The following is a 25,943-nucleotide window of genomic DNA, read 5'->3' as shown; positions in this document are numbered from 1 at the left end:
TTTCCATACTTTATTTAATACACCCTGCATATATATAGAAACCATTTTTGAATTTCTGGTTAATTCATGTTTTGAAATAACTAGAGATGAAGTTTCGCTGTTACTTAAATGGCAACATTTTACACTAATACAGAATAAAGTGAAAAATTTGTAAAGGTATTGCTTTAAAAAATCACAAGATTATACAACATTAAAACTAAAGCGTAACAATGCATAAACCTAAGGTGCTAAACAGAACTTCTGCCAAATTAGATGCACATTCATCTAGAGAATGATAGAACACATTTAAAAAAATTCACAGACAAACAACAATAAATTATTATGTAGTTTTATTAACAATATTTAAACAAAAAAAAAAAATTAAAACAATAATCTATACTTCCACCTGCATCTTATATTTCTGTTAACAAAATGAAAAATTATATTTAAAGATATATAAAAAAATTACTTAACTTTATGTTTTAAATACTTATTACTTTTTTGCTTAATTTTTTAATAACAGTGAAAAGAATAGTAAAAACTTATTAACCCAGATTTCATTAATCGGTTAAACTTCAGGAAAAAAATTATTTGTGCACATATTGTATAAAAGGAGAGGGAATAGAGTAGTTTAAAGAAGTTGAATATATTTTCAGCAGACTGAAAATATAGGTTGCATGATTTATCTGTAAGTAAAATTTTGGAAGAAACTACCATTAAAAATTGTTTAAAATGAGGTTTTATAAGTAAGTGAAAATTTTCTTAAAAAAGATTTTTTAATGTACTAAAAATCAATACAAAAGTAGATTATTTGAATATGAAATATTATTTATACATTTTCATAAACAAAAAATGTAAAATTTTTATTACAAATGGAGAAATAGCTGACTTGCAACACTGAAATTTAAAAAACATGTTTTTACTTTCCTGATAGTGGGACGACAGGCTTATGTCTGTGTAAGGGGTACATAAAATAGCATATTTACTTTGTTTTTAACCTAGGCGTTTTAGTAACTTATACTATATTGTAGTTACATTCAATTCAAACCACTGTTCTTCCCCCTGTAAATCCAGATTAATGAGATTTTACTGTAATACAGAGTTAACAATTAAACATTATAGGATTTATAAGCAACTAGTACTTATATTTTCATAATATAACAGTCTAAGGCTGAGGTGTAATACGAATATAAGCTTTACCAGAAGGCACAATGACTGATGAAAATCCTTTAGGAAATAATTCTTTGGCCTCTTCACTTTTTATATGTGGAAGTACCATACAATCTCCACCTTTCTAAAAACACAATTAAACATTCTCTATTAATAGTAAGTAACAAATAATTACACAATTATTCAATAACTGATTGTAATGAAAATAAAAAAAATTTAAATAAGAACTTACAAGCATAATATACTTTATTGAAAAATAAATAAAAACAATTACATGTAAAAAGTGGAATAACAAAACTATGTGCTTATACCATAAGATATAAAAGACAATCAACAAACGACCAACAATGCAATATATTAGAGAGACTGCCAAAATGCACATTATTTTGTTTAGATTAAAAATTATAGTATTACAAAACTTTGTTCATTTGTTTGTCAAAATTTTACTTAAAATAATTTTTCATTACCTAAAACACATATTTTCATATACAATCAATATTGAAGCCTTTCTGGATTCATTTAACTTCTTAAAAGTTAAAAATGTTATTTAATTAACAGTCAATTTTACATGCAGATTCTACCAATGACATATTAAGAATAGTTATCAACAATGTAAAGACTATGCTACAGATTACAAGTCAAAGAAACTGCACGATAACTTATGTAAACCTTTTTAAAGAGAGCTGACAAACTTTAAAACTGACACAGTAGGTTTTGTTGAACAGCAATGATAATGACTGTCTTTCTGTAAAAAGCTACAAATTAAAATGATTAATTAAAAGATTAGCCATATTTAAAATTTTACAAAAAGGTGTCTGTTATTGAAATGTTAAAGTGAAATGTTTGTAACAATAAAATCAAACTCATAATCTGAGTCAATTATTCAGTTTACCGACTGAGAGGATAATTTAAAATAAATTGCTATGACATCATTGAGCAATTTCTGCTATTCAAACACTAATAATCCATAATGTACTACACCTCTATGTATATTTAAAATTGAATAAGATGGCACTGATATTTGTTGTGAATGAATGTCATCTGTCAGTTTATTAGATGTTCATCCAGTTTTGTAATATACCATAACATGTTATGTACTACAAGAGTATGTTTATGTTTAATTTATTTAGTCATCATCTCATACTTTTTTTGTGATGAGATTATGATTAAATTAGTGAGTATTTAATATTTGGTAAAGAGGACAAATATCAAATATGACCGATTATTGAAACCAACAGAAGCCAATAGTCAGAACCACTTGAGAAATTCGAGATATGGGCATCTGAGAGACCTATTGTTTTAAAACAAGGAATGTAAATTAGAGTTTTGTTACAAATCAGACAAATAGGAAACTTCAAAAAAAGATCTGAATTGTATCTCAGTATTAATGGAGAATCTGTCAGTAATTTTACTGACTCTGATATATTAAAAAAAATTAATTGACATTTACAATTTACTTAAAGAATAGTGTATTGCAAAGTTAAATGAACTTAGCAAAATTTGAAAGACGTTAAGTATTTTTTCCTACCATTCAAAAACCCAAATCATCAGTATAAACAGAGAAATTAAAATCTTATTGACTTCATTACAGATTGAATCTATACAAATATATTCATATCAGAGTAAAAAATAATATAGGATTGAGAAAAGATTTTCAATAACAGATTTAAGATTACAGAAAGTATTATTTACAATTTTTTCTGCAATAGATAAAATCAAGAAACTAGTGGGTAGCTGATTGAAGCTGATAAAATTATAGTGATATCTGTGAATAGAATGATTCAAATGAAGAAGCATTCATGGTTTGGCATGCATAGATAAGGAAAATAGATTATAAAAGAAAAGACAGTCATTGTTATGATGGGACAAAATTCATCCTGACACATATATAAACAACAGGGAAAACTAAATAAATTCAAATACTTAAAAAAGTAAAATCTAATTTATCAGCCAAATATAAATGTATCTAAAAAAATCTCTTTCGGCACACCGGAAGATGGAGGTAGATTTCATTTAGAGGAGGTGCTAAGTAAGAAATAAAAAATATTTCCACCTTAAAAAGCCTCCCATTTCCCTCCGCATGGTCCAATTTTGCCCATTATACTCGACCAAGATTTTGGATTGTTATATTTTATGTATCAATTTGAAAGTGATTGGCACAAAATTACAGCAGTTATCGTGTCCACAAGAAAGTGACATTTATATATATATATACTTTTGATTTAACAATGGTTTTGGGGGATGCGAAACAGGAAGATATGTCAAAATTTTCCAGAAGTCAAATCATGATACCCATTACAATAGGTAGCTAGCTTTCTTATGAAATCTACCTAAAACTATTTATTTTTTAAATCAATTTTGTTAACTTTCATTGTACTTACTTCCCAATCAACTGGAGTAGCTACTTTATGCTTATCAGTCAAAAGTAGTGAATCAATTACCCTTAATATTTCACTAAAAAAAAAAAAAAAAAACATTAAAAAATTTTAATTAATGCATTAAGATTAAAATTATAAAAGTAAATAACCAGCCATTAATGCAGTAGTTAAAACATAATTTTTCCATTAAATTTACCAGTAGATAATATAATTTATTTTACAAAAAAAAAATTACACTAACACAGAATAACACTTTGAAAGTACAATAAAGCCATTTACTGTTAAAAAGTAATAATATCACCCTTATCAAGCTAGATAACAAACATCTTCATGTAACTATACTTTGGCCTACAAAAAAATCCTATTATGGATTTTTAATAGTGAACACCATTTAAAAGATCTTATCAAAATTTATTTAAAATTAAGTTAAAAGATTTCCTTTTATACTTGCTCAAATAATTTCCACTGTCTTAACATATTACAATTTCTATTATTTCAAATATTTACTTTATTAATGTAGACTTAACCACTTCATTTACTTAATGTATGATTACTTTGTATTTTGTGACAATGTTCTAGTCATGGTTTTATTTACTCCATCTTCATGCATGTTCAAATGCTGGAACAGTTCCTTTATTTGTATATATGGAGTAGCAAACTTATCCGTAACTGAAAGGATCTGTAAGGATCCATAATGTATAATAATGGTCTGAATTAAATTAAAATAGTTTACTTACAGCAGCAAGCTTGCTAAACTTTTTCATTAAATAAAAACAAAACCATCTACAATAAACACAACACTTTCATTCCAAGAAACCTTTCTTGACAATTATAACAGTGATTAGATATCAGATATTTGCATAGTGTAAAAAGTTATTTTATTATTTTTCTGTATTTATTTTTTAACAATAAGACAGTAAATCTACCGTAATACATTGTGGGATATACTGATAAATGTTCAATTCCTACCTAGTTTTAATTTTTGTAGCAATAATATTGCTAGTAATGCTTAATATAAACACAAAATAATTAGCAAAATTGTAAAATTCATAACTCCTTAGTAAATTTATACAAATTAGAATATCTAGTTAGTAATACACCATTGTAAAAATAACATCATTACTAGATGCAAAATGATTATGTCGATAACATTTAAAAAAGTAAGTTGTAATTAATAACATTAATATTAATAAAATAAAATAAATTAATGAAATTAAAATATAATAAATATAAAAGAGGAAAATAATAATGTTAATAAAATAAGAAAAAAAATTAAAAACATAATGAAAAGTAAATTGCCTACTTGAGTTGTTAATCACATTGTTGAATCTTGTACAATGCATTGTCATAAGAATGCCAACTAAAAGCGTGCTTACATTTTCATTAATAGAAAATATTGCCTATTAAAATAAAAAATAAATAAACAGCCTGCAAACACGCCATTCCAAAAAGTAATTCGTTATTTAAATTAAGCTTTGACTTTTCAAACTCTGAACCAATTTTAAAACTATAAAAAACTTACTAGCCCTTAATTTGGCACCGTCTTTAAAACTCTAAAATTTAAAGAATCAAAAACAGCATTTATATTTTACTTATCAGAATAATTTATGAAGTTTTTTAATTAATTTTTTAAAAATTATTTTATTTTACTTTATTGGTTGTATGTTTATTTAAAGTCTACATAAGCATACATAGAACATTTGCCAAATGAAAAACGTCACTGAAAAAAAATGTAGAGAAAAAAGTAAACATTCTGCTAATTGTGAGTGAACTAAAGCTGTCTGAAGTGCAGGACTGTGTAGTTCACTTGGTACATATTTGGTTTAATAGTCCAGAAATACAGAAGTTCTACAGTGATGGATTTATGATTTTTACTTAAAAAATGACAAAAGTTGGTCGATAAAAACTGCACACACTTGGTTTAATAAATTTCATTTGTAATACAAAAGTATTGTTTTACTTTTGCATTAATATATGAAGATACTTTTCCTTAATTCTGTGTAAATAAATACTTACACTGTTGGTGTTTCCTAAGGATACTCTTGATCACTGAGATCTGTGACTAGTACTATCATGTACGCCAGTTTTAATGTTAATTCATTTATTTTGTCATTAAAATTCTTCTTATTTAACACTGATAAATCCAATACAAAATTTATTAATGAATACAATAAACATAAGTTAAAAAAATATTCAATTTAAATTTACTTACAATAAAAAATATTTAAAAAAAAACATAATTTAAATAAATACTAATAAACATTTAATAATTTCTTAAACTTACTTAAAATTTCTTCCAGTTGTAGCAGGATATAATATAGACAATCGTAATTTCTTGGCAGAATCAATAATAAAAACAGAACGGCAGGTCAGGGGTAATCCATCACTATCTTTTTCTACTGGGTCCAACATACCCAAAAGTACTGCCAAATCCCTTGATTCATCAGCAATTATAGGATATGGAAAATTTTTAATTGAAAGACCTCCGTAACTTTTAATATCCTGTTAAACAATTTATGAAATCATATTATTAAAAATAAAAAGATTAACAGTATACTATTAGTAATTATAACTAATCTGAACAAAATGTGCATAAATTATTAACTTGTTCAGTTTTCTTATTCTTCCAAACTAACAATAACAATTTGCAGAATAGTAGGAAAAAAATAATATCTCTGGAATTTAAAAAAATGTCACCTTCAACCTCTAGCGTAATACAACCAACAAAACATACACATACCTAAATGGAATAACTAGAAATCAAATAGTTAAAGCATCTACTAAATAATCGCAGGCATTACACAGTTTTACAGTTCACAGGCATTACAGTTTCTTGATGTGAAGTGTATATAAAGAAAAGAATGTGGCTAAAAAGGGCAGGCTGTCAGCTTATAATATAGTTTACTGTACCCTTTCGCAGGGTGGTAAATGAGAGGTCTCTACTTTAAATTCAAAATGGTAGCTTTCAACTTGGTTCCATTTTGGAGTAACCACCATTTAAGGATTTTAGGGTGGTTCGTGTATATCTTCTTTATACATCTACAGTCAGAGCAGGAGGAGCAGTAGCAGACTGGCAAGTATACCAGTTTCATATTTGAGAGACCTCGGGGTTTGAGTACCTGTGATGTTTGTTCTTTAATTTTATTTTATTTTAAAAATATTTTTATAATCATCTTTAAAATAGTTGAACAGCATGACTGAAATGGTAATATTAAATATATAAATGGTAGTATAAATATGTAAAAAGGAACAATTGTGTAAGAAGGCTTAAAAAGGAAATGTGAACCCTAAATAATTTTACCTGAAAATAAACAACAGGTTCTATGCATTAGAAAAGGAAGTAATGATAAAGAAAGTTGGAGTCTAGAATTTATTTTATTTTTAATACAACACAATTTTTTGTATGACTGCACTTTGCAGGAAAGCAAACATCATGCTTTGTACATGTAATCCCTTTGTTTTCGTACAGTAAATGTTAGAAATAGAATCAGATTTCTTAAACTTGTATTAGTTTTTAATGGGTTATTTTACATCAATTTCCTCTACATTTTTTTACATTAACATCAAATTAAATTTTCTACAAGTTTTCAAAATAAATTTTATGAATTTATTAATCATTTAACAATGTTTTTAGACTACATATCTTTCTGTTTTATGCTGAATATTATAAAAACTATGAAATATATGGTTCTGGAATCTGTTGTATTCAATTTATCAATTCAAAAACCATAAGAAACCATCAAATGAACTACTTTATTTGAGTTCCTAGAATTTCAGTATGGTTTTACTTCGCTCTTTGCCCAAAAATCACGTGTAGATATAGATGACCGCCACTAGCACAGTAGCCAATCAGAGAGCAGCATTCAGAACACAGGACTTAAGCCGTGCACACTTTATTTTAGAGAAAAAGTTACACATATGCTGCCTTTTACAGGCAAAATTCACATATTTCACACTCTTTTGCAAACACCATTTTCTCATTAATGATTCTAATAATTATTATCTAAATTATTATTATTATTAAATAATTAATTATCTAATTAACTAATAATTAGTAGAGGCGTCAATGGAGAATACACGATTACGTTACCATCTAGTAAATGAACATTTTATACCACACGCAATCAAATACAAACTAATACAACATCGAAGCGATTTAGTGAGCATACGATATGCGGCTTGATTCGTACTGCTGCATATACAGATTGGCTTTTTCTACAACCTCTAATATAGGGCTGAATCCGGTAGGCAGATAAAGAGTGTCCCTGCGGCAGCTGTTGGCCGCAGGCGATCGGCGAAAGGTTCGGCCCGTTCCCTAGCCGCCTGAAAAAAAAAATATATTTTTATATTTTAATTTTTTCAGGCCTGCCGACACCTATGCAGCGGTAGAGTTTGCAACTTCAATCGATGTCATCATTAATGAACTTAATTAAGCCGTGCACACACCGTTTTAGAAAAAAATTACATATCATGCAGCATTCTCAGGCAAAAATCACGTATTTCGCACTCTTTTGCAATCACAATTTTCTCATTAATGATTCGTTACTGAACAACATTTGCAAAAGCAATTTCATATACGTGGAATATAACGAAAAAATAAAATATATTCATAGTTTTATATAAGTAAACATTATATTCGTTGTTAATGTTAAATTATCTAATAGCGCGGCCTTGATGATAAATTTATCTGTACATAGGTCATTCATACGAATTAAGTACAGATTATACAGATTTGGTTCATACAGATTATTGTTTCAGACCAGTCGAACCAAAACCCTTATCATTACGTTCGGTTTCATCTAATGTTTCGCTTTCCGTCCACGATATGCGTTTGTATTTCGACATTACCAATTGCGCGATTCTCATTCCCCTCTGCGCCGTAAAATCTTTATCGCCCAAATTTATAATACAGATTTTAATTTCACCGCGATAATCAGCCGGCGAATTCACAACTGTAATGCCATATCTCATCGCCATACACGATCTAGGTCTTATTTGCGCTTCATACTTTTTAGGCAGCAATATAGCAATGCCGGTCGCGATTATTTTTATTTCGGCCGGTTTTAAAATTGTATCGATCGTTGAAATTAAATCTAAACCGGCGTTTTGTTCGGTAGCGTATTTAGGAAAATCAACGAAATTATTCAATTTCTTAATTTTAAAAACTTCCATCTGAAATGTCTATATTTAGAAAATAAATAATACAAAACTTATAATTTATTGAGGGAAAAAATTATATATTTATTTACTGTATATGTTCCTTCAGATTTGTGAGATGTTGCAAAATACCGATCAAACGGCAGAAATGTATCTATATGTACGTCATTCATACAAATAACATAATAAAGCGTGTGCATGACATCATGGGGATTCCCTCGTCTGTAGCATTGACCTTTGTTCACACAAAATAAATAATACAAAACTAATAATCTATTGATGGTAAAAAAAATAAAAATATCTGCAACCTTTCACTTATTATTCTTACTTTATCACTTTACCCGTCAGCGGAAAATACGCGATTACATTATCGTACATCAATAAACAATATGCTACTGTATTTGGTTTAAAATTCTCTTCCGCTTCGACTTTAATCTTCAAATCGATTACACCAATCGTTACGGATTCAATTTGACGCGAGCAGTCAATCACATATAGGGGATATTTGGTTTTGTAATCGGCAAACGTGTACGGCGAATCTATATTTTTATAATATGATTTTTGAAAATTAATAAACATTCTATACATCAACGCTTTGATTCCCCTGTAAATATTCATACGGATATTTATTCGAATTAATCATTACACAAATATTTTTAACGTTACAAGAATTGAATTCTGACGCGTCTTCATGGCTTTATCTTTCCTATTGGTTTGAAAACCTACAATAACATAGCGCGGTTTGTCTATTTGCGACAACGTTGTCACATTCCATATAAAAGAATTCGTTTGAGGAATCGCTGTATTTTCATGATCCCACGCTCTGAAAGCCATACGCACTTCTTTTTTTGATCTCTTATTTTAGCTAATTCCAATTCATATTCGGGTGCTACACCTTGAAGTATGGGACAACCCATACGATGTCTGTTAATTCTATCTTAGATTTGTGGTCGGGAACCGTAGCGCGTATCGCGTTTACATCGCTATCAAAACGTCTCAATACCAATTCCTGTCTGTTGTTTATGATTATTTTTTTATAGTCTTCGGCGAAACCCAACAGCATCGATAAGGGTACGCATAAATTAAAATTTCCATTTTCATCTAAATCGAATTTATTTTTTCCACTAATCCATCCTGCTATTTCGGCAGATGTCAACATAGAATTTGTCATTGAAAGAGAGTTTTTCATAACCGTTGTCACGCCTACATTTCTCACCGAAGCTACTTCTTGCGCGTTAATAAGCTGTCGTATATCCTGGAATAAGAAGGCTACACCAAAATTAACTAATTCTGAAGTAGTAGATTTTTTCCGTCTGTTCCGACGAGTTTGCCGGAAACAATCAAATTACTTTCACCCGGAACGGTATACACGTCCGGTTGATTTATAGGGATTTTAATCTCCTTTTCGATTTTATTCGCTAAGGAATAATGATTGTGAAATTGATTATATGTTAGGGGCTCATCTGAACGTGCTACTTTATTAACTGTTAAATAATTCATCTCTATAGACAAAGTTTAATTTTTTTAATTCAATAACGTAATGCTGCTTTTAAGTTTCCCGTTGACGATTTCAAAACCTAAAGATTTTAATTTTTTAACGCTTTCTTCGGTAAATTTGTAACGTTTTTTAACATCAATTTCATCATCACTTTCAAATACTAGTGGCATGTCTTTCTAAAATAACAAATATAAAAATCCAAATTACAATATTCTATTCAGAAACTCCGATGGGTCCTTGATTCTTTCAAAACTAACATCATGTTTACTCGTTCGCCGCGCAAATTCAATAAATTATCATTTTCATCGGTCAACGATATAACTAAATCGTAAATTGCTCTCACATCTACCGGTAGAAATTCAATATAAGGGGGATATTCTTCAATCATATCGCCACTCAGCGGAAACTTATATGAAATGCGGTCTTAATTTTCATTTCTATAACTGCCCGAAATAATGTTACATTTCACACGTACTACATTCACGGGAGCGATATTTATTATTTGATCCGAAAGATGCGTCGTATTCGCTTTCAGAACTCTCGGCCCATAGCCCAACAGACTGCCGATACTGCAATCTGTATCCGAAAAGTCTATCCATACAGTGCTTTTAATTTCACACTGTAACGTATTTGGGTTTGCTTGCAATGTGATGGTTTGATTAATTTTATTCATTTTATTCTGTATATAGTTACTGATATCTTCAATTTCACAACTGCCCGTCGGTATTGTTATGTATTGCTTTTTTGTCAACACATAATTATTATTTTCGTATTTTTTGACCTCCTTTTCCAAAGCGAAACAAAATTTATTATATTTGCGTTCCTCGACGTTCGGGATAGTGTCGGCGGTCATCAACCATTTGAAACCCAATTCGTATTGGCCTTTTGAAAGGTCGATCGGTGGAAAAAATGATTTTTTTTATCACCGAACTGTTACCAGCAATCGATAATAGACACGACATATCTATTTAGAAAAAATAAAAAACAAAAACGTATAATTTATTCGGAAAAAAATTCTAAACATATAATTGTACGTTACGTTGAAGTTTCTGAAATATTCATCAGTTCTGGAGGCGGATGTGCATCGCCTATGCTATCAAAGTAATCTACGTTTTTGTCGATTTTTCGGAAACAAACCCAACGCGTACCGCAGCCGTTTGAAGTGTCTAAATTCACTATCGAGCATTCATTTTTCAAAATCTTTATCGGTAAAGCGTCCAACATAAAAACACCGCGGAAGTGTGGAATTTTCAATTTTTTCGCGTATTCAATCATTTCGTGATCGTACAAAGCGCGATTTGGTATTAATCGATTTTTTTTTTCTTAGCCGTACCGCCGCCTTTCTTCAATCTCAATCGACCACCACTTTTCAGTCTACCGCCAAATTTGGATTTAAGTTTCATCGCGTTAGTTACTGCGTAGGCAGCCGTTCTTTCAGTCAAACTGCTATCCGGTGCGAGCACACGTTCCCACGCCCGTTCGGCAAGCGCTTTATCGGCTTGAGATCTGGTTTTGCCGACTGAATATTTCGAATAAGCTATATCGCGCAGTTTACACGCCTCATCTAATTTATTTATGCCTCTATCACCACGCTTCAACCTCTTATCCAAATTCGTGCCCGGACCGCAATAATTGTAACCTAGAATATGAGCTTCAAACGGTAATAAATCTACAGCCTTATTGATTACTGACCCGATTATACCGCGTACCCCTTTTTTCTTGGAAATATTTTTCTTCTTCACCTTCATATCTCTATATATAAAAAAATTATTTTTTCATTCAAATAAATTATTCATCATGACGAACCAAATTTATTTTTATGGCATCATTATTGTTTTTATAAATCGCTTCCGAAATTTCCTTAACGGCCATCTCTATAGCTTCACCTATATATCTATCAACTTTTGTTTTAAGCTTGATGTTTTTATCATTTATAAATTGTATAGTATCCTTAACAAGCGTTTCCACTTTATCCTCTATGTATTTTCTAATAACCGCATCGTTTGCATTTAATCTTTTCAAACCTGTAAACTTTTCATAGAGATTGATTGTGTATTCATCAAACATACTTTTGGTTCGACGCAGATTCAACGCGTCCGCATCATCGATAGGATCGGACACGTTACACAACCTATGATTTTTTATATCGTAATTCCATCGGTTGTGATGGGGAAACCCGACGACATTTGTTTGGCATGTTTCAAATTCACCACATCCGAATCACCGATAGGATCGGACACGTTGCACAATGTATGGTGATTTATATCATAATTTCCATCACCAGTCAACGAAAAACCTTCCCCGGGAGGCCTTCGTTTTCCCGCTGTTCGACGTCCATTACGACCTAATCTTAATCGTGACATTTCTATATTTGCAAAAATAAAAATTAAAAACAAATAATCTATTCTTCAAATTCAACTTGTTTCAATTCTTTAATTATGGAAATCAGTTCGTTAGAAACGCCCTTGTTTTCGGCGTCATATTCGCCTACAAGAGTATGCAATCTAGCTACCACATCGTTTGGATCGTGCCAATATAAACAGACCGGATTATAATTGAGTTGCGCGTGCAACAACCCGGTGCCGCTGAACGATGTCGATGATGTTTTATATGGAGAAATTGATCTGACGGGTCTTTTCGAAGGGAACAGCTTTCTGATGACTTCGTTGTATTTGGAAGATTTATTCGTTTTTACTGCGCCGGCGTCCGTCAAGTAAGCACCGGTACGCTTCAACATTTCACCATAAGTTTGCATATCTGCCGTGTGAACTTTTATCAGATCAGGATTTTTGAACAACACCTCGAGGACGCCCGGTGTGGCCGAATATATCATCTCTCCCAAATGCATTTTATCACCGACAAATTCAATTTTAATACCGCCCAATGTAGCCTTATCTGTATTTTTATCATATTTCTCACCGTATAAATGATCTAGAGATACTTTTGGACCAGTCTTCAACATTTGTATGTATGGTTTTATACCTTCTGAATAATCTTCACTTATAATTGTTTCTTGCGTCTCAGAAATTTGTGTAGATGGAGTGCCTCCTCCACCTCCATCGGTCGGAGGTGGAGGAGGCGGTTTTGGTTTTGGTTTATCTATTTTTTCTCTAATTTCTTGGATCGGTTCGATTATCGGTATGAAACGTTTAGCGAATAAAGTTTCTTCTTTGGCTAAACCCAACACGAAAGCCGCGTGTTTACGTTTAAATTCTTTATTCAATCTCTGCAAAACTTACCCTGGAGCAGACATTGATAGCGACCATAATTTGGTGATAATGAAATGTAGATTGGGGTTTAAAAACCTGAAGAAAAGGTGTCAGATGAATCGGTGGAATTTAGAGAAGCTTGAGGAAGAGGAGGTAAAGAAGATTTTTGAGGAGGACATCGCAAGAGGTCTGAGTAAAAAAGATAAGGTAGAAAATGTAGAAGAAGAATGGGAGAATGTTAAAAAGGAAATTCTTAAATCAGCAGAAGCAAACTTAGGCGGAATAAAGAGAACCGGTAGAAAACCTTGGGTTTCAGATGATATATTGCAGCTGATCGATGAACGTAGAAAATATAAGAATGCTAGTGATGAAGAAAGTAAAAGGAACTATCGGAAATTAAGAAATGCTATAAACAGGAAGTGCAAACTGGTGAAAGAAGAGTGGATTAAAGAAAAGTGTTCAGAAGTGGAAAGAGAAATGAACATTGGTAAAATAGACGGAGCATACAGGAAAGTTAAGGAAAATTTTGGGGTACATAAATTAAAATCTAATAATGTGTTAAACAAAGATGGTACACCAATATATAATACGAAAGGTAAAGTCGATAGATGGGTGGAATATATTGAAGAGTTATACGGAGGAAATGAATTAGAAAATGGTGTTATAGAGGAAGATAGAGGAAGAAGAGGAAGTTGAAGAGGATGAAATGGGAGAAACAATACTGAGATCTGAATTTAAGAGAGCATTAAAAGATTTAAATGGCAGAAAGGCTCCTGGAATAGACGGAATACCTGTAGAATTACTGCGCAGTGCAGGTGAGGAAGCGATTGATAGATTATACAAACTGGTGTGTAATATTTATGAAAATGGGGAATTTCCATCTGACTTCAAAAAAAGTGTTATAGTTATGATACCAAAGAAAGCAGGGGCAGATAAATGTGAAGAATACAGAACAATTAGTTTAACTAGTCATGCATCAAAAATCTTAACTAGAATTTTATACAGAAGAATTGAGAGGAGAATGGAAGAAGTGTTAGGAGAAGACCAATTTGGTTTCAGGAAAAGTATAGGGACAAGGGAAGCAATTTTAGGCCTCAGATTAATAGTAGAAGGAAGATTAAAGAAAAACAAACCAACATACTTGGCGTTTATAGACCTAGAAAAGGCTTTTGATAACGTAGACTGGAATAAAATGTTCAGCATTTAAAAAAAATTAGGGTTCAAATACAGAGATAGAAGAACAATTGCTAACATGTACAGGAACCAAACAGCAACAATAACAATTGAAGAACATAAGAAAGAAGCCCTAATAAGAAAGGGAGTCCGACAAGGATGTTCCCTATCTCCGTTACTTTTTAATCTTTACATGGAACTAGCAGTTAATGATGTTAAAGAACAATTTAGATTCGGAGTAACAGTACAAGGTGAAAAGATAAAGATGCTACGATTTGCCGATGATATAGTAATTCTAGCCGAGAGTAAAAAGGATTTAGAAGAAACAATGAACGGCATAGATGAAGTCCTACGCAAGAACTATCGCATGAAAATAAACAAGAACAAAACAAAAGTAATGAAATGTAGTAGAAATAACAAAGATGGACCGCTGAATGTGAAAATAGGAGGAGAAAAGATTATGGAGGTAGAAGAATTTTGTTATTTGGGAAGTAAAATTACTAAAGATGGACGAAGCAGGAGCGATATAAAATGCCGAATAGCACAAGCTAAACGAGCCTTCAGTAAGAAATATAATTTGTTTACATCAAAAATTAATTTAAATGTCAGGAAAAGATTTTTGAAAGTGTATGTTTGGAGTGTCGCTTTATATGGAAGTGAAACTTGGACGATCGGGGTATCTGAGAAGAAAAGATTAGAAGCTTTTGAAATGCGGTGCTATAGGAGAATGTTAAAAATCAGACGGGTGGATAAAGTGACAAATGAAGAGGTATTGCGGCAAATAGATGAAGAAAGAAGCGTTTGGAAAAATATAGTTAAAAGAAGAGACAGACTTATAGGCCACATACTAAGTCATCCTGGAATAGTCGCTTTAATATTGGAAGGACAGGTAGAATGGAAAAATTGTGTAGGCAGGCCACGTTTGGAGTATGTAAAACAAATTTTTGGGGATGTAGGATGTAGAGGGTATACTGAAATGAAACGACTAGCACTAGATAGGGAATCTTGGAGAGCTGCATCAAACCAGTCAAATGACTGAAGACAAAAAAGGAAAAAAAATTCAATCTATCAATTTCTATCATTTGATTCTCCTTCTTATACATTGTTCTATATATAAAAAAAAAAACAAAAAATTGAAACAAATAATCTATTCGCGTTCAACGGTGCGTTTAATATAGCATCGCTGCGTGAATCGATGATGATAAATTTATCCATACCGTTCCGATAGCGACCCTTATTTTTATCGCTTTCTTTATCGATAACTAGAAAACCATACCGATTCGCGTTCCAAACATGTTCGCATAGAGATTTAAAATCGTCAAAGGACATGTCGACGTTTACGTGTTCATCGTAAATGTGTTGTAAATTTAAACAGTCTTGTCTGAACAGAATTAGAAAATTGCAATTGTCCCGCACGAGTTGTTTTGGTATTTTCGAATACGTTTGCGCCAGATAGAAGCAATCAATTTTATTGTGACGACCTCTCGAAAAATAATCACCGATATTGTTTTGCTTTTGTTTGATTACATCGTCGAATACCATTATCTAATGTGGTCGAATCGCTTCCGGTTGTGGAACCTGATCGTTTTCACTGTATTCATAGTATCCCAATTCTGGATTCAACATTATCAGGTTTGATAACATTCTATATAGCGGTTGATGGAGAGATTTAGAGAAAATGTACAAGTTCTGAAAGCGTACTCCGTTTTCTTGAACTAAAAGACTGAAAACAACATTTGTTTTACCGCAATTCGATGGGCCGCATACAATACATGATAGTGTTTGGCAAGTGGGAACCGCGCTTACTTCGTTTTTTGAATCCGTATCCCTTCATTACGTTCATGATGGGAAATTTTGTTTTCTGTTGCACTTCCTTCATATCTCTCTCTCTTGTAAAAATATTTATGAATTTTTAACAGACTATTAGTTTGTTAAACTCGCATCAATTTCGGTGACTTATGATAAAATTATTGTGAAATTTGTTATCTTATGTCAAAATCATATGGATTTTTATGCGAAATGGAGGCATCTATATATATACAACATCATTTCATTTGTCATGAAATATTGAAAATCATATTCAAAATATCAGTAAAATCAAAATTACCAAAACAATAAATTCCAACATATAATCGAATCTATATTATGAAAACAAAATGTTTTCCATGTAACAATATATTCACACTACAACATCATTCAAATCTATCCATGAATTGTAAGATTTATCAAAACCTAACCATTTTACGTAGGCTTTGTTGCCTTTTCGTTTGAAAATTTTCTCAATTAGATATATGTCTTAGTGTTTTGTTTTTTGCAATTCGTGTTGATAAAAACGACCTTTTAGAATTTCATTTCTGGAATCGATCAGTTCATAGGTTACAGGTCGAGATTCCGAGTTACGATATAACAGTGTGTATTTTGAATATTTCATTCGTCCAATTGGGCAAATAACCCTTGTCGAATATCTTTTTATGTTTGCTTATATGAACGGGATCGTCGACTTGAAATTTAATCTTTACAATATTCGGGTTCCTGTCGTATTTTTTATTTAAATTTGCGAGAACTTGCTGTTCATTTTTTTGGATTTACATCTTTCGGTTTAAATTTTGTAGCCGAATGCACCGTATTATTGTATTCATCGACGAGATTTTGCAACATATTAATCCATTTATAGTTCCCGTTTTCTGTAAATTTGGTCAACATTTTCGTCTTTAACGCCCTATTAAAACGATCAACTATGGCGGCTTTTTTATCTGAATATGTAGAATAGTGATTTATGTTGTACTGTTTCAAAAGGGCTTTAACTTGCGGATTATAAAATTCTTTTCCCTGATCTGTTTGAAAATGTTTCATCTTATGATTTGCGAATATCGGATGCAAAGCGACTGCGTCTTCTTCTTTAACGGTATAGCGTATGCAAACTTAATAAAACAATCGATAACCGTCAAAAAGTACTTGTAGCCGTTGTTTTGTCGTGAATAAGGTATCATTTCGACTATGTCTGCTAGTAGTCCTAGCAGACATAAGTCTGCTAGGACTACATAGGACATTAGTCTGCTAGACTAAGTCTAAATGACTTAGTCAGTCATTTAGACCTTTTAATTCCGTTTTTCTGGTTGGATAATTGCGTCTGGCAGGCTTGTGGAGTTCTTTCGCCAAAACAGCATTAATGGACATGCCCTTACTTAAAAGAAGAAAAAAATAACATAAATAATAACGTATTAAAGCCAAAAAACTGGTATTTGTATCGATAATCACCAAATAGTTGTCATTTATCTGTTCGTAACAAACTCATTTCACATTTAAACAAATATTTTTTAACATCAATAAAATACTAATTTTAAGGTTAATTACTTTTATATATAGATTCATAAAAATGTCTAATATCTTCGATAAATTGAATAGGTTAAATTATAGCAATACTATTAAAAATATTGGTGAATTGACCTGTAATAAGCAATACAGAATTAAGTTTATGAATACTAGAAACGGTAAATCGATTATTGCGATTATTGAAAGTTTTGGAAGAATATTTTTACCACAAACATTTAATAATCTTACAGAATCGGATTTCGACGAAATCAATAAAAATAAAGAACTTTATATAGTATATAACGGATTAAAGAAAATGAATAATGGACACAGTTATCATGACAGAGTTTGCATGCGGTATTGACATTGCATATTAAGTAGTACATATTTTAGAGATGTAATGTATTCGTTTTGTATGAAATGTAGATTTAGAACTGTATCGCGTAATTGAGTCGTTGTTGAAAAAAATAAAATACGATCAAATTGCAGTATTTCTAAGGAAACTAAATTAACGTATATTAAAAAAACTAAACTAATTAACAAAATCGATTGTGATAATAAAATAGACGTAGACTAGTTTTTATTTTTTCCATATAAACGCTTCAATTCTAACGGCATATTGCAATGACTCCAAGCCAGCGTATTGATGTTATCTGTGGCCACCCGTTTGTCATCGTAGTTTAACCGCTAATTTATTCTTAACTATAGTGTTTACGGTGTGTTTACTCGTTCTGAAGAGCGTCATCGTCTTGTAAGTTTCCAAATCTGAATCGTCAAACATGCTTTATAATCGTTTTTGGACTATATTTTTTTACACCTTTTGTTTTTTCCGTAATTTTTTCGTTTGCCGTTTTAAATGTGTACATTTTCGATCTCAATCCGATAAATTCAACGATTTGATTACCGTTTACTTCGTCTTTAAATTTACCTAGTACTTTTTTATTTTTCACAGAATAATTCGGATGGTCTTTGGGATAATCTGACGTATCGAAATGTTGAAACAGATCATCACTTCGAATGTCGGCGTAAAAATCATCGGTTTCAATGTCGTAGATGAAACTATCCGTATCCATGTACAGCAGAGAGATTTTCGATCCGTATTTTGGCTTCATAACGTTGTAATGAAAATCGTACATTACGGTGTTACTGTGATCCAATATCGTAAAGCCCACATAAATCGGTTTATTTAAATGCACCGTATCTTTGGGCATTTGTACGCCGACTAAAAACTCAAAATATTATCTTGTCTATAAAGGTGGATTTCGCAATTAAATTTCTCAGTTTGATTTCGTCGACCAACAGTTTAAAATTCTTGTAGTTTCTCACGTTTTCCATACTTTTACCGAACACGGAATTGTTCATCAATTTGGTAAAGTCTTTTTCGAAATCGTTTGCGGCTCTTTTTCGGTGATCAGTATTCCAATCTATATAGCTCTTGAGCCACGCTTTCTGATCAAAGGACAATATATTGCGCACTTGTTTGACAATCAACCCGGTCGCTATAGCCTGCTTGAACACTACATAGTGGCAGACGTAGTTTGTTTTATCGTCGAGAGTGGTCAATAATTTTCTACAGTTTGAACCGGGCGGTGCTTCCGACACCGGTAGAAACGGCAAATCGTTATGATGATCGTGCAAGTTTGTCGGGTACATTACATCGACTTCGAATATGTAGCCTGTATCCGCATCGTTAGGATGATTCATTATAGAATCTAGTTCAATCTAATTCATTATAGAAAGGCAGTTCGGCAGTAAAGGCAGTACGGTAAAGGCGGTTCATACTGAACCGGTATAAGTTATTGGCGTCAACGTAAGCTATATATTTACTGGGGGCGTCGGGGTTGTAGTTTTCGAGGTATTTATTATTTGCCACAGCGTGTTTTTGCACACAAGTTGAAATGCCGCCTCTGATCCCGGATTCGATAAACATGTACATGTCGACGTCTGTGAACAGTTCCAATTCAACGCCGGTTTTATATAGCATGGCGTCGAAAGCTAAACCGGGTGCTGAAATATAGTGCGCGGGATCAAGGCGGTATTCTCGTAGGCATAGGGATCTGAAATTCTCAAAAACATCAGCCAACAACAGCACATCGCATTTTAAATATACATCGCTGTATTCGCCCAACGTTTTACATTTAAAATGGCCCCGTACTATTTTCGCATGTTCATATTCATCGTCGGTAATATGCGAATCGATGAGGGAGCTGTAAATTTTTTCTTTCGACGGCAGCTGTGTTTCATACAATTTCGACCACGAATCAGTATATTCGTAAGGGTACACGCCCTTTTTCGTGACCATTGGTAAATCGTCAGCTGCAAAGTGTTGTTTGACGTGATTAAATGATTGTTTTGGTAAATTGGACGCTAATTTTTCCAAACTCGAGGCCATAAACTGAAAAGTGTCTACGAATTTTACGCATAAAAACGTCAGACATCCGTTTCGTAAACATTGTATATTTTTCGGTGGTTTTAGGTATGATGTTTATATCCTCTCTATCGTAATCCAGCTGTCTTACAATAAAATGCGAGTCGTAACCGGTTAAATTGTGAATGAATATCGGTATCGTATTTTGCGCTTGTCTGCGTAAATTGCAGCTATTGCATAACGCGGCTCGATAACGACCGGTTAAGTGATAATGATCGCGAACTTTTTTGGAATTTAAACCGAATCCTGCATGACACATTTCACATCGCTTAGCGTTGTCGAATTTTCTTTGTTCAACGACGGAAAGAAGTGTCATTGCAACGTGTATCATTTCATCGGCAACTTGATTCGCGAGATCGGATAGAACATTTATGAAATTTTCAGCCGCTTTTTCGCCTCTATAAAGTACAGGTTCTTGTGGGAGGACTTGTTTTATTTACACCATTTTATTTACAATGTTTGTTTTTATTTAAACCGATTCGTGACAGACGAAATACAAACAGTAACTCATCGGTTCGTGCACATGGGTTGTATTACTATATTTATTTTATTATATGGGTGTATTCTTAGTTTTAAAACCAATGTCTTGATTATCGATTTGGTCGCCCCGACTTTTTTCATATGTACATTCCAACAATATATTAAATTTTACAGCGTCCGTTGTTACGTGTGATTTTAAGATGTTGAGAACGCAATTTCTCATACTGTTTATAAATAAATATATATCTTTATTTGTTTCGTCTTCATTTTTATAATAATATGTAATTAAATTTTTTTTAAACGCCTTACTAAAATTGTGAAAGAATTCGCGTCACAGACAGCTAATCTAGATCGCTTTTTAGCGGTTGCGCAATCATTAACTAAACACACACGTTTACCATACATCACTTCTATATAATAAATAAATTCTATATCATCGACAGGCTATAATAAATACATTACAAACGCAAGATAGAGGATTCCAAGAATCAAACCATTGTAAAAGATTAGGGAATCCCGTAATGAGACAACTGTGATTGCAAAAGAGTGCGAAATATGTGATTTTTGCCTGTAAAAGACAGCATAGATGTAACTTTTTCTCTAAAATAGTGTGCACGGCTTAAGTCACGTGATCTGAATGCTGCTCTCTGATTGGCTACTATGCTAGTGGCGGTCATCTATATCTACTATCAAGGCAAAATCTTTCACTAGCCATTGCTCACTAACAGAGCATTTCCAGACGAATGTTTAACTGAACTTTTTTCATTATTTTTGCTAGTGGAATGAGCTGAGAAAGCATTAGTAACACAGTGTAAATCAGCTTGTGTTGTGTGTGTGCGTGTGCGTGCCATAAATGACAAAAACATTTTTTAACTGGCTGATTGTATATGGGTCTTTGTAAACTTAAATTTTTGAGAAGGGAGATGCTCAAACTACTTATTGAAAAAGATAACAAATTTAATGGAAACAGTGATATTAAAAATTATTTATCAGTTGATGTGACCTTTCCATCATTTTATTTTTATTTTTTTATTCTTATGTATTTAATGATTTTATTAGTATTAGTTCGATATAACACACGTAATTTTGATTATAAATTAATTTATAATTATAATTTCTTAATAAAACCTAAATTTTAATCTTTTAAATGCATATAAGACACAAAATTAAATGTTGAAACAATAGAGAAAAATTTAATCTAGGTTTGTGGCAGATTCCACGAACAACATGGCAGATATACTGAAACTGATAAAATCATTAAACATGCAAGAATAAAGTAATACAGATAAAATGGTGGAAAGGCCACTTCAACTGATAAATAATCATAGTTTCCATTTAATTTTTCCTATTCATTAAGTTGTTTGAGTATCTCCCTCTTTAAAAGCTCAAATTTCAATCAGCCAATTAAGAAAAACATTTATGATGTATATGGCTGCATGAAAATAAGCTATAAAAGTTCTAAATTCTTACAACTAATAAGCTAATCAAGATTATTAACTTTTAAAAAGAAATATAAGAAAAAACTCAAAAACAAATTTCTTTTTTTTTAAGAAAAAAGGAACAAGATTTTACTTACTGATATAAATAACAAAAAAATGAATGTAAATAAATTCTACATTAGACTATATTTCATATTTTCTGTTTAAGGTTATGATTAGATAAGAAAGGATCGAAAAAATACAATAAATAAAAAAATGTTAAATTTTGTATTTCAGCTCTTAATTCCAAAGCTTATTTTTGAACTCTTCTGCGAGACACTTCTACAAATTTATGCACAAACATGAGCTATATAGAGCACGCACATGCACACATACACAGGCAAATGCATTTTTTTCAAGATATACTGAAGTAACTATTATAAAATATTTATAATAGAAGTTTCTATTTTAAAATATTTATATAACACAGTAAGGAAACAATAGTATAAAATAAATATATTTACATCAATCCATTGTAAATGTGAGCTAATGGAATTACATGACAAAGCGATTGGTTTAACATTTCTCTCTTCGAACTGAGGTACTAACTTGGCTACACGACTAAGCTCTGTTGTACAAACAGGTGTAAAATCAGATGGGTGAGAGAACAGGATTCCCCAACTGAAAAAAATAAAATAAAGTAGCAGAATTAAATAAACATAATATCTTAACTACGATGTCAAATATATTATCAAAATAAAATACAAATGGAAAACAAAAAACCAGGAAAATTCAAATGCATTTTTATATTTTTTTTATGGCCTAATTTATATTATTAATTTAAAACAACATTTAAAATTAATTAGGGTAGAAATTTTATTTGGTAAATTAATCTTTAATGCTTTTAATTAGGTAATAACAATTTGAATACATCAAATTATTTACTCCTCACAATTCTAAAAAAAAAAAATAATATTAATGACCTAAATAAAAACAGAATTGTCAAATTTTAAACATAAAAAGATTAATTTAAAAATTATGTACAACAGTAAAAAAAGAATTTCCCTAATTTTATAATTTTCATCCTTTAATCTAAAAAATAAATCATGCTATTATTGAACTAATTCTTTGACATGGTTTTGTTCTTACATGGGACATTCTTGGTGTTCTTTGGTGTGAATAGACTTTATTTTGAATTATAAAAATTGTAATATATCAAACTTTAAAAAATCATCCCATAAGGCATGGTTTGTTGATTATTGATTTATAGTTGATATTTTCTCAAAATTGGAGAAATATCTTATTATTTTCTATAAAAAGTAAAACATTTTTTATTAAAACATCAGTGTATTTATGAAGACGAGGTAAACTGACCTATATTGTGATCATTTTTAGGGTCTGAAGATATTTTTTTAAAGAATTTTGTTCATATTGGAAATGTAATTTTCTAAATTATGATCTTTGATTTTCTACTACACTAAAATTCCAAAGCTTATTTATTTAAATGATGTAAAGTACGCCAAAACATCTTTTAAGACAAATTATTTTGTTAGAAGATAATCATCCTATGCTTTTTTGAAAAAAAAAAAATACAAAACTTGGTAGAAATCTTTTCTCAATAGGACTGCTTTTTGACATTACAAAATCTGTTTAAAGTGATAAAAGTATATTTTTCATAATCTGAAGATAATTTTTTTGTGAAAGCTTGAATAAAATGTGTCTCTTTTTTTTAAATTATTACTTTTAATAAAATTAAAACACTGTTGACTGGAATCCTAATTAAGTATAGAAATGGTGTACAACATATGATATAACCAAGTACTTTGCTTCAATTATCTTTTAATAATTGTCAGTTATGTTTTTTTTATAATAAAAAAAAAAATAAGTAGAAATGGAAAAACAGCCCATTCACCAAATATGTGTAATAACTGAGCTTCAGAAAAATTGGGAAGTACATGATAATACCATTCAAATCATGAAAATAATGTAAAAGCATAATAAATAATCATATCTTTTAGTCCTATAAAAAAATTGGCTAATTTTAAAATTATATAAAAATTCTTCTTCCAGGTATTTTCAGAAAATTGTTTTACAATGTTGTTTCATTATAGAGTTATTTATTTTGTTACTTAAATTTTAAAGTTATTTAGGAAATATGATAAAACACACTGTTAAAAATAAGAAACTTAGCAAATGTGGGAAGTTATATTTTTTCAAATAATTATAACATGAAAATACATATTAATTTATCTTACATTTTTCTGGAAATTTTTATTGTCCAATTTACTACTCTCTTCATAAAAAACATATTATTTCTTTAGTGTACTGGTTGGACTTGACAGCCTTCCCAACATCACATCAGCTCATCTTTACATAGATCTTTAATTTCTCATGGTTTATATATCCAAACTTTGGGAATTCTTGTGTTCATCATTCTCTCCAAGTAAGGATCTTGTGCCACTCTAACATTATACTTGACAAACAGATAGTTATCAATAAGGAGAAATCATAGTGTTCAAGAGCGAGAAAAAGCCTAAAGGAGAAAATCCTGGAAGAAAACCTCTAATCTAAGAGGCAGAAGATAAGCAGTCAAGTTTAATCTGGGCAGCCCCTGTAATACATTTAAAGGATGTATTAGCCATTGGTAAATATCATAATGTGGCCTTGAATAGTTATGGAAATACCAATAAATAAAACAAACAGCAAAATAATTTACTCCTAAACATATGTAATCCTATGAGGCAAGTATTCTTACTGGATCACCCAACCACATTTTAATATGGCTAATAATCAGTTCTCCCTAATCCAGTACAATTAAAATAGATAGGCAGTAGTAAAAAAATTAACACATAAACTTATACATCACATTGCTAGAGTACACAATTTTTAAAAATTGGGGAATCGATTAATTAAAAAAACAGTAATGACAATATTATTAATAAACAAAAAAGCAATGTACAACAAGAAAAGTGAGGTTATGTCATGTTAGAAACTAGTTCCAAAAAAACTAAAAAAATTCTTACGAATCACCAAGCCAGTCATGGAAAGATATTTTCCCAACAGTTGTTTCAGCTTCAAAATTAGGAAATTCATCACCCAAGTTAACCATCTTAATTTAATGATCTAACAGCCTCGATAGCCTAACAACCGGGACAACAACTTTCAAGTACGTAACTTGTGTGACAACTACTGTTTATAAAATGTAACGTATAAAACTACAACGTACCACGTTGCCACTCTTCCTATTTGAGATATTTTTAAAATATCCACCCCATTTTTTGTGCATTGTCAAAAAATGAAAAATTAAAAACAATTGAAAATAATTGAATTTAGTTTCAATTATTAAAATTTGCATAAAAAAAACAACTAGTAAATTTTTAAAAGAAGGTAACATGAAAATCGGCTAGAGCAAACGTTACGTATAACAGATTCCAGCGCAATAATTTTAGTATTCTAGTATTAAAAAAGTAGCAGGAACAATTAAAATGGCTTAGATGTTCATTGTTAGTACCCTTTCAAGAGTTTATGAATTTCCAGATGTGTAAATTTTTTTATAGAAATTGTTTAGTGAAATTACATCAAAATATATAAATTTTTCTGTAAATATCAATAATATTATAAACTGTTATACTTGATATTACTATATGATATTAGCCCTAAAAAAATTCATTTCTTAATTATAATTAAAGCCCTGTAAATCCGATGTAAATTTTTGATGATTATTTAATACTTGAATATTTT

The 25,943-nt window shown here is 30.9% G+C and overlaps 1 protein-coding gene across 2 annotated transcripts; it reads right to left on the bottom strand.

Annotated features, from left to right (window-relative positions):
• Nucleotides 1-307: 307 nt before the first annotated feature.
• Prx6a (Peroxiredoxin 6a) lies at nucleotides 308-25,404 on the bottom strand. 2 transcript variants are annotated; one of them, XM_075357341.1, is made up of 5 exons: nucleotides 25,226-25,404; nucleotides 22,727-22,883; nucleotides 5,812-6,029; nucleotides 3,531-3,603; nucleotides 308-1,273 (listed from the first exon to the last, which is right to left on the bottom strand). In XM_075357341.1, the coding sequence occupies exons 1-5, from the start codon at nucleotides 25,309-25,311 to the stop codon at nucleotides 1,145-1,147; spliced, it is 663 nt and encodes a 220-aa protein (XP_075213456.1). In that variant the 5' UTR covers nucleotides 25,312-25,404; the 3' UTR covers nucleotides 308-1,144. The 2 variants fall into 2 exon arrangements, with proteins under 2 accessions (XP_075213456.1, XP_075213457.1); XM_075357342.1 differs by lacking the exon at nucleotides 25,226-25,404 and adding an exon at nucleotides 24,458-25,004.
• Between the last annotated feature and the right edge of the window lie 539 nt (nucleotides 25,405-25,943).

The sequence above is a fragment of the Lycorma delicatula genome, chromosome 2 (genome assembly GCF_047948215.1).
Source record: "Lycorma delicatula isolate Av1 chromosome 2, ASM4794821v1, whole genome shotgun sequence".
Taxonomy (NCBI): domain Eukaryota; kingdom Metazoa; phylum Arthropoda; class Insecta; order Hemiptera; family Fulgoridae; genus Lycorma; species Lycorma delicatula.
This window is presented reverse-complemented; position numbering and strand designations above follow the sequence as displayed.